This window comes from Lynx canadensis, chromosome D4, assembly GCF_007474595.2.
Source record: "Lynx canadensis isolate LIC74 chromosome D4, mLynCan4.pri.v2, whole genome shotgun sequence".
Lineage (NCBI taxonomy): Eukaryota > Metazoa > Chordata > Mammalia > Carnivora > Felidae > Lynx > Lynx canadensis.
The window spans coordinates 30,849,796-30,860,831 of NC_044315.2; the positions used below are offsets into that span (position 1 = coordinate 30,849,796).

Here is an 11,036-nt window from a genome sequence, read left to right on the forward strand (position 1 = left end):
TAGGAAATAATACAGGTTAGAGCAGAAATAAATGTAACAGAGAAGAGAATACAAAAATGAGCAAAATTAACAGTTGGTGTTTTGAAAAAATAAACAAAATGAACAAATCCCTTTTAGACTAAAAAAAGACAAAAGACTCAAAATAAAAAATGAAAAGAGATATTACAACAGATTCTTCACAAATAAAAAGGATCATAAAGGATTAATATGAACAACTATACAAACAAATTCACCTAGAAGAAATGGATAAATTCCTAAAAATATACAAGATGAATAAATAGATGAATGGATAAAGAAGAAACAGAGGGGCACCTAGGTGGCTCAGTTGGTTAAGCATCTGATTCTTCATTTTACAGTTGTGAAATCAAGCCCTGTGTCGGGCTCTGCACTGGGCGTGGAGCCAGCTTAAGATCCTCTCTCTCTCTCTCTCTCTGCCCCTTCCCCCTCTTGTGCGTGCATGAGCACATGCGCACTCTCTCTCAAAGAAAAAAAAAAAAAAGGAAGAAGAAGAAAGAGAAAGCTTAAACAGACTAATGACAAATAAGGAGATTGAATCAGTAATCAAAAATCTCCTGACAAAGAAAAGTCTGGGGTGACATGGCTCAACAACCGAATTCTACCAGACATTTAAAGAATACCAATCTTTCTTGAACTCCTTCAAAAAATGGAAAAAAGAACATTTCCAAACTCATTTTGTGAGACCACCATCACCCCGATTGTAAATCCAAAGAAAGACATCACAAGAAAAGAAAACTATAGGCTAATATCCTTGATGAACACAGATTCAAAAATTCTTAAAGACCAGCAAACTGAATTTAATAGCACATTTAAAAGGATCTTATATCATTAACAAGTAGGATTTATCCCTGGGACACAAGGTTGTTTACATGCAAATCAATCTATGTAATACACCATACAAAGAAATGAAAGGAAAAAATACCATATTAGCATATTAAAAGACAGAGAAAAAGTATTTGACAAAGCTCAACATTCATTCATGATTAAAATTCTCAACAAAATAGGTATAGAAGTAAATTTCCTCAATACAATAAAGGCATATATGAAAAGCCCACAGCTAACATCACAATCAATGGGGGAATACTGAAAGCTTTCCCTGTAAGATCCAGTAGAAGGCAAGGGTGCCCACCATTACCACTTCTATTCAACATACTATTGGAAATGTTATCCAAGGCAATTAGACAAGAAAAAGAAATAAAAGGTATCTAAAACTGAAGGGAAAAAGTAAAATTATGTTTGCAGATGACATGATTCTATAGGTAGAAAACCCTAAAGACTCAACTAAAAAAAAAAAAAAAAACTGTTGGGGCGCCAGGGTGGCTCAGTCGGTTAAGTGGCCAACTCTTGATTTCAGCTCAGGTAATGATCTCACCGATTGTGAATTTGAGCCCCAAGTCGGGCTCTGTGCTGACAGCATGGAGACTGCTTGGTATTCTCTCTCTCCCCCTCTCTCTCTCTGCCCCTACCCTGCTTGTGCTCAAACTCTCTCAAAAATAAATAAATAAACATTAAAAAATAAAAATTAAAATAAAAATTAAAAACCTATTAAAACTAAAAAATTTAGTACCATTGGAGGGTTCAAAATCAACATAGTTTCTATATATGAACAATGAATTATCTGAAAAGAAAATTTAAAAATACTTAGGAATAAACTTAACCAAAGAGCTGAAAGACTTGTATACTAAATATTATAAAACATTGATGGAAAAAAAAGAAGATACAGGTGTATGGAAAAACATTCCATATTCATGGATTGAAGAATTAGTACTGTTAAAATGTCCCTAGTATCCAAAGTGATCTACAGATTCAATGCAGTTCCTATCAAAATCCCAATGGTATTCTTTACAGAAGTACAAAAAAAAATCCTAAAATTCATACATAACCACAAAGACCCTGGACAGCCATAGCAACCTTGAGAAAGAACAATGTTGGAAGCTTATGATAGGAAAAGATAAGATTCAGTAGGCAGAGAGAGAAAGGTTGGGACCGGAGGTCCCTGGGTGGGGAAAAACACATATTTTAGAACAATGCTGGGAGTGTCTGACCACAGCAAATCCCCTTGGCATAAGGCTCCTCCCAAGAATGTAAGAGACACCACTTACTCCCCTCAGGTTTCCGTCAGGAATTTGATAAAAGACCTAACTAAAAATAAGTAGACCATAAAACACATGACCCACAAGGAATGATATGGCCACACCCCTCATACAATGGAACTGAGTCAATCAGGAATGGACAACTCAGCATCTAAAGCTATCAAGCCAATAATGGTAGAACCTGAGAACGATTAAGGGGGAAGGAAGTGGGTGGGGGGCACCACTAGAACCTTATAAAACAAAGTCCATTGCCTAAAGTCTGTGGGCATTCGAAAGTGAATGTAAACAGCTTTCATACTATTCTTCCTTTCTGCTCTTATACTCTAATAAACTTTTGCTTGCTGCTCATTTTGTGTATACCTCTTCATTCCTGAAGTGGTGAGATAACAAACCCCGTGTAATGAAGTAAAAAATCCTGCAAAAGCATCACACTTCCAAACTTCAAAATATGCTACACAAAACTAGAATAATGAAAACAGTATGGTACTGGCACAAAAACAGGCATTTAGACCAATGGGTAGTACAGAGGACACAGAAATATATCCATACGTCTATAGTTAACTGGTCTTAAACATGGTATCAAGAATACACAATGGAAATAGAACAGTTTCTTCAATAAATGGTACTGGGAAAACTGGATATCCAGAAGCAGAAGAATGAAAATGGACTCTTAAACTACATAAAAAAGTAAACTCAAAATGGATTAAAGACTTAAACGTAAGACCTGAAAATCCTAAAACTCCCTAGAAGAAAACATTGAGAGAAAGCTCCTTGACATCAGTGTTGGCAATTGTTTATTGGATATGATACCAGAAGCACAGGCAACAAAAATTACAAGTGAGACTACTTCAAACTAAAAAAGCCTCTGAACAGCAAAGGAAACAAGGTGAAAAGGCAATTTATATTACAGAAAAGAGGCTACAATGATATAATATATACTATTTATACCTCATTATATCATTGTATCATTTATACTTCAGCAAAAGTGATTAACATTTTAAAAATAAAAACCAGAATACACAGTTGAAAGAGAGTCACATGGTAAGGTCTGCTTACCCACTGAGACCAGGTGGCTGTAGTTCTCCAGCATCACATCTCTGTACAGGGTCCTCTGAGCAGAGTCCATTTGCCGCCATTCCTCCTGGGTGAACTCCACAGTTATGTCCTTGAATGACACTGATACCTGTTAACAGCACAATTCTAATAAATCTGTCCAGAATCAGGGACATGGAAAAAACTTTTGGAAACTAAGTCTTACTATGTTTACTGTTTTAGAGTTTAAAACAAAATGCTATAAAGGATATAACTATCATGGCCCTAACTCTGTCTTATACTTTGGGGATATGCACATGATTAGTAAAAAAAAATATATATATTCTCGTGCTTGGGTTTATTTATATTTACTTTTTTTTAAAGTTTGAGAGAGAGAGAGAGAGAGAGAGAGAACATGTGCACGCACATGGGGAGGGGCAGAAAGAGAGAGGGGGAAAGAAGGAATCTCAAGCAGGCTCCGTGCTGTCAGCATAGAGCATTACATAGGGCTCGAACTCACAAACCAAGAGATCATGACCTAAGCCGAAATCAAGAATCGGACACTTAACTGATTGAGCCACCAAGGCTCCCCTACTTATATTTACTTTTAATTTACATACATATATTGTCACTTAATATAATAAGAAAGCTTAGGGGTGCCTGGGTGGCACAGTCGGTTAAGCCTCCGACTTCAGCCAGGTCACGATCTCGCGGTCCGTGAGTTCGAGCCCCGCGTCGGGCTCTGGGCTGATGGCTCAGAGCCTGGAGCCTGCTTCCGATTCTGTGTCTCCCTCTCTCTCTGCCCCTCGCCCGTTCATGCTCTGTCTCTCTTTGTCCCAAAAATAAATAAACGTTGAAAAAAAAAATTTAAAAAAAAAAAAAGAAAGCTTAATGTCTTTTTTTTTTAGGTAAAGTTATTACAAATAGGATTCCTGTATACATTTCCCCTACACAAACAGATTACACTGAGCACTCTGTAGATTATACACATCCCAACCTGGAGATCTGTGCGGGGGTAATAGAGAACCAATGAAGAGATACATGTAAGACTGGGGGAGTATTTACCCACCACCAGACTCATATTTCAGGAGCAATGCTTTAGAACAGGATTCCTTCAACCCGGCACTACCAACAATGTGGACTAGATAATGCTATTTTTGTGGAAGACTGTCCTGTATGTTTTAGGATGTTTATCAATATCCCTATCTTCTACTGATTAGATGCCAGCCACATGCCCAGTTGTGACCATCAAAAATATCTCCAAACATTGCCAAATGTCTTCTGGGGAGCAAAATTGACTCCAGTTAGGAATCACTGATCTATATTAACAGTGGACAATGTCTTAAACAGCAAAACAAAAGACCCAATTTAAGACATAAATTATACTCAAGCATGATGAAAAATGGGAAACTAATCCCTACAAGAAACAAAACCTGGTCATTATTTTCCTGTGCAACTATATACAGAGATGCTACACAAGCAACTGGGTATATTGATGTCATATGCAGAGACTGGAAGAACAATCAAGGATCAGAGGTTGGCTCATGGTGAGGCAGATGTTCTTCATTTGTACTCAAAACACCTGTGGAACATACAGATGGAATTATTTATTTCATTGCTGGTTGCATGATTTTGGAACAGAGAGAGGTCTAAAATGAAAATGAAGATTTTAAAGATGATAACTGAAGTCATCAGAGAAAAAGGAATGGCTCAAAAAGAACAGAGAAACAGGAAAGAAAAGGACCAAGTAAGGAATTCAAGGACATACCAAAATTTAAGAGGCAGGTAGAAAAAGAAAGGCCATGAAGGCTGAGAAGGAATTCTGAAATGGCAGAAGGAGAAATTGGAAAGACTAGAGTACTAGAAATTAAGAGAAAAGAGAATTATAAGCATGATTCCTCTAGTTCAAGGAATAGACTGAGTACATCCCTGCCTTCAAACCACAGTCAGGTAAAATACAAAACCTACTATAAAAGCATGACAAAAGAGAAACACAGAGAAATACCCCAGCAGAAGGCCTGAAAATCTTAACAAATTCTGGAAGACAGTGGGTAAGATGGTATTAGATAAGCAAAACAGGACAATGCTGGTCACAGTCTAATACAAACATAGAAGTGGGCAGAAGTAGCAGGGAAATGATAAGAGTGTGAAAAGACATCCAAGATGACCTAGAACCAAGTGTGTAATAGGAAGAATAATTAACAGAGTAAATTTCTTATTTGAATACAGGTGATGTCATTCAAATGAGTGAAAAAAGACTATACAAAAAAAATGTCACAGGGTAACTAGATGGCCATCTGGGAAAAGACTAATCTATACCTTGTACCACACAACAGGATAAAAATTAAAATGGGGGGTGCATGGGTGGCTCAGTCAGTTAAACGTCCAACTTCGGCTCAGGTCACAATCTCATGGTTCGTGAGTTCAAGGCCCACATCGGGCCCTCTGCTGTCAGCACAGAGCCTGCTTCAGATCCTCTGTCCCCTCTCTCTGCCCCTCCCCAGCTCATGTGCATGCCCTCTCTCTCTCAAAAATAAATAAAACATTAAAAAAAATTAAAATGTATTCAAGATCTAAATGTAAAAAATAAATTCCAGAGTACTACACAGAACAATTATTTTACAATGTTAGAGTGGGAAATACCCAACTATGACTGAAAATCTAGGAATCATAAATGAAAAAAAATGCTAAATTTGACATAAAAATCAAAGGCCTTTATGACAAAAAAAAAAAAACAAAACAAAACATGAGCAAGGCAAAACTGCAAAAAACTTCAGGAAAATTGTGCAATTTATATTACAGAAAAGACGCTATAATGACATACTGGATACAGTAATTAAAATCAGCACATCAATAGGAAAACAGGCAAGGGATAAACAGTTCAACAAGAAAGAAATATAAATGAATTACAAACAAAAAAAAATGTTCCACACCTAACTCATGAGAAGAGAAAGGCTTATAAAACGAAACAGATCTTTAAAATCACATTGGTAAAAATTTGGTAAATTTAACAGCATGCTCTATTTGCAAGGCTGTAGAAAAGAAACACATACTCTCAGACTGTTAGCTCTACCCTAAATTACATCCAGAGTTGGACCACTTCAAAGTAACTAACACCCTTACGATCATCATTTCTTGGTAGGATTATAGAAGTATGCTCCTATATTGTTCCCACTTCTAGTCTAGAGTCTATCTTCAGATAGTAGACAGTATTATTCTTGTGAACTGTAGTCAAAATTATCCTTTTGACATAGAAAGATAAAACCTAAACCCCTCAAAATCCTCCATATCACCTAACTAAACAGAAAGAGATACTGTGTTAATGAATTGGAAGACTCATTGCGATCAAGATGTTAATTCTTCCCAAGTTGATCTACATTACAGACACTGTGGATTCAGTGCAATCAAAATCAAAAGCTCAGCAGGCTTTTTTTGAGATAGACAAGCTGATTTTCAAAACTGTCTACAAAGAAGTAAGGACCTAGAATATCCCAAACAAGTTAGAAAAACAACAAAGTTGGAAGACTCACATTATCTGATTTCAAGAGTTACTGTTAAGAGACAGTCATCAAGGTAGTATGGTATTAGCAAAAGGATTAACACAGATCATCAGAAGTGAATAGAGTCCAGACTCTATTCTGGACTCAGACATGCATTACTAATTGGTTTCCCACAGATGCCAAGGTAACTCAATGGAGAAAGTATATTTTTGTCAAGACAGGGTGCTGAGAGGTGGGTATGCAAAGGTAGAGAGCACAATACAGCAAGTATATGTTCTTCTATTCCCAATATTTAGAGTCTGCTGCCAGCATAAAATATTAAGACCCTTAGACCCTGAAATTCTAGATTTGGACTGGGCCAACTAGAATCTATTTTGTGTTTTTCTGATTAGCAGCCTTTATGCTAAAATAAAATTTAAAAGCTGATCAAAGAAGGAATTACTACTACAACAAAGATTGTGAAATCCTAAGAGAATACTATTAATTAGTACATGAAAATACATGTAAAAATGCAAATAAAAATGGACAATTTTCTATGAAAATGCAATGACAAAAATCATATTAAGAAAAAAATACAGGGTGCCTAGCTGGCTCAGTCGGTTGAGCGTTCGACTCTTGATTTCAGCTCGGGTCATGATGCCAGGGTCATGGAATTGCGCCCCTTCCCAGGCTCTGCACTGAGCACGGAGTCTGAGACTTTCTCTCTCTCTCTCTCTCTCTCTCTCTCTCTCTCTCTCTCTCTCCCTCTGCCCCACTCCTTGCTCATGCACACTCTCTCTAAAATTAAAAAAAGGGGGGGAGGGGGCTGCAAGTCTTTAAAAGAAAAAAATACAAATACAAATACAAATCCAGTATGGTCTTATGACTAACAAGTCAACAACCAAACATCCATGCAAAAAACCTGTGTTAAGGTCCAACTTTATAAGTGAATTTTACAAAATCCTCATGTAATACAATTTTCTCATCTAAATTCCTAGAAAAGAAAAGCAGAAAAGTTCTCCACTTACTTTCATGAGACTATGACCATGATACCATAATTGGACAGAAAAACAAGAAGGTAGAGTCTAAACCAACTTGTGGATACAGAGATAAAAACCCTGAATATAGCATTAGCAAAAAGCCTGAGGAAAATACGTTAGAAGCAACTTACCACACTTATTAGCAATGAGGATCTATACAGGAATTCAAGTTAAAATTAGAAAATACACTATTTACAGTATTTCTAGATTAAAGGAAATAAGCTATAGTTTTATTCTAATATATACACAAAAGGTAATCAATAATTCAATGTATATTTATGACTAACATGAAATCTTAGCAAACTGGTACATGGAGGGAACTTAACCCTACCCTAACAAAGGTTTCCTTCCAAAAGCTGAGGGCAGACTTCACAGTTGATAGTAAAACAGTGTATATTTTTACTCAAGATTGATGCAACCTATTTCTTTTTTTTAACTTTTTAATGTTTATTAATTTATTTTTTACAGAGAGAGAGAGAGAGAGAGAGACAGAGCACGAGCAGGGGAAGGGCAGAGGGACAGAGGAAGACAGAGAATCCAGAGCAGGCTCCAGGCACAGAGTCCGATGTGGGGCTTGAACTCATGAACTACGAAATCATGACCTGAGCAGAAGACGGACCCTTAACCGACTGAGCCACCCAGGTGCCCTGATGTGACCTATTTCTAGTTCTCCTTTTCCATTTAATGCACTGATCCTTCTAAACCTCATAAATCCAATATAATAAGTGGGGAATAAATGAAGAGCTCACCTGAGGTGTGTTCATTTTCTGTGGCTCTTGGGAGAGTGCAGAGAACTGTGGTCCAGCTGAGGGGACAGAAAGAAGACAGGGGTCCTGAGATCTGACCTTACAGCTCCTACATTCACTTCTCCAAATCTCAGCACCTCAGTCAAGGATCATTCTCCCTGCAGGCGTGGGGCCCTCTGGACGTTGAAGAGGCATAAGAAGGATCATGTACAGGCAGCACATGTGTGACTCTAAAATGATCATGGGCTTAAATCTGCAGTTTTATACTGAGCAAACATAAACTCTGATTTAACAATAATGCATGTGTCCTTCTGACTGACACAAAGAAAAGCAACAGAAGATTAGTTGAATTAAAATACACCAAAGAATGAGACACTACTTCCAGTAAAATTAACTTGCATGCATCATTTACATTATTTTTCTCAGTAACATTATTTACCGCCTGGTATAGACAACCCACGACAAGCCTACTAAAAGACATTGGCTGCTTCAAGACAGGAAATTTTAATTGTTTGTTTCAGCTGTTATGTATTTTTCAAAAGGCCCCTTTGATAAGATGTTTTTGGTGACTTAGGTATGAGAGAGTAAACTGTACTCTCCTCTCTCACAAACTGGGTTTTCCCAGATAAGTCACTCAACCTTTTAGGTTCAATGTCTTTAAAGCTTTCGAAAGAGAAGCAGGTAACTTTAGAAAACACTTTCCTTATCACTGCTCTGAGATCCTGTGAGGTGAGGATAATATCATTAGTGTCACATGTGGTGATGGACAGGTGTGACAGCAGTACAGTATCTGCAGAGTGGGGGCCATTTAAGGGAAGCAGAATTTTCTCCCTCTTCCTGGTTAAGGGTACCCCCAGACCTCGCCTTCACAAGCTCTCCAAGAAGTGGCCTCTCCTGAGTAGCCTGCCCCCACCAGGCCACCCCAGCTCACATCACTCTTCTCAAGGCTGGCCCAAACCCCCTACTGTGGTGGCTTCTGAAGATGGTGTTACCACTAAGTCTAGCTTATTCTGGACAAGGGGATCAGGAACTGCTTCTGTCCCTGAAAATCTAGGATCTGCTCCTTTCTGGACCCTTCTGTCTTTTTGAAGCTGCAGAGAGAGGTCTTAACGTCAGAGGCGTCCTCTCTTCCAGGTAAGACTCCTGTTCACAGAGGTCCTCTGCTTCCTACCTCACAAGGGTTTGTTTCAAGGCAATTGGGACATGGACTTAAAAAATAATTCATTTGAGGGGCAAAACTATGACTCTTGGAATTCGTTATAATATCAGACTTAAAGACAGCCTGGCAATGCAGAAGGGGTCAGGAACCTCTGTCTGACCCAAGGGACTGAAAAGACACTAAAAATCTCAGAATACTTTGACACATCATCAGATTCCATCTACATTCACTTTCCCTTATATCCTTGGGGACAGGCCACTTTGTGTTGTGCTGTGTTGCAATGCTGGTTTTAGGCAGATGTGATGTTTAGACAATGCCTGAGGTTGGAAGTAAAGCACACCTGCCCCTGAATCCAAACTTCCTCACAGCTAGTTTGTGACCTGACAAACTTGACCACATCGTTCAACCAAGCTGAGCCTAGGTTTTGTTTTGTTGTTTTGTTTTGTTTTAAGCGGTGGAAATGAAAAGAACACAGTGTCTTCTAACTATAAGAGCAGTTGTTATTTACTCAGTGAGTAGGGCTTGGCACTTGTCTAAGTTATGCCTTCGATCTAAGTTTCAAATCAACCCCATGGAGCAGTCATATTAATAATACCATTTTGAGATGAGAAACCTGACTCTCTGCCAGATTCCTTCCATCGTCTCTGCTGAAATGTACCCGGGCCTTTTCTGGCTCCGAAGCTCAGGCTGTCACCGCAGACTCACGGTCACCAACAGCTTTATAAATGCACTTTCCCTCCCGCCAACACTAAGTCGGGCAGTAGGCCGGCCCGACCACACGGTCCCGGCACACCTAGGCTCTCACCGAGCACCTGCTCAGAACAGGGCTCAGCCCCATCAGCGCGCCCCAAGTCCGAGGGCCGGGGTTCTTCAGTCTACGCCCCCACCGGCCTTCCGGCGGCCGAGGGCTGGCCGGGGCGCCTACCAGGGGTGTCCCAAAGATTTCCCGCTTCCATCCCCAGACGCAAGCGCATCTCTCCCATAGAGACCTCCCCTGGACTCTCACCCCAGGTGCGCATCCTTTACTTTCGGAGCAAACCTGTGGGCTCCCAAACCGCTGGCCAGCAGATCCGAGACGAATGAGGAGGCGGGGCTACGACTACGCTAGCGCAGAAGGAGGCCCGAATTCTCTTCCCAGAGTGCCACGCGGTGAAGCCTAAGGATTCAAGACTACATTTCCCATAGATCTCCACGGCCACTTTTGAAGTCTCTCTTTTGGCATTTCCGCATTTTAGAAAGCTAGAGGTTGGTGTTCTTAATAGTCTCCTGCCCAGGTTTTCTCTGGGCCCAAATAGGTTAAGGGTGAAACTTGAATAGAGGGTGCTCCTCTATTGGCTATCGACTGATGTATTTTCCTCCCTCAGGATATTTGGAGACAAGGGGGAAATGTGAATATGGATTGAATATTGAAAATACTAAAATGATGGTTACTTAGGTGAAGTGTGAAAAAAAATTGAAGTTATGTAATT

At 39.2% G+C, this 11,036-nt stretch overlaps 1 protein-coding gene across 1 annotated transcript in view; it reads right to left on the reverse strand.

The window, feature by feature from the left end:
• The window catches only part of ZNF782 (zinc finger protein 782), a 134,677-nt gene extending 124,026 nt beyond the window's left edge, over nucleotides 1–10,651 (reverse strand). The window contains 3 exon segments of the mRNA XM_032595513.1: nucleotides 3,168–3,294; nucleotides 8,412–8,467; nucleotides 10,574–10,651. Coding sequence (XP_032451404.1) covers nucleotides 3,168–3,294; nucleotides 8,412–8,467; nucleotides 10,574–10,586 — 196 coding nt within the window. The 5' untranslated portion in view covers nucleotides 10,587–10,651.
• Nucleotides 10,652–11,036: the final 385 nt, after the last annotated feature.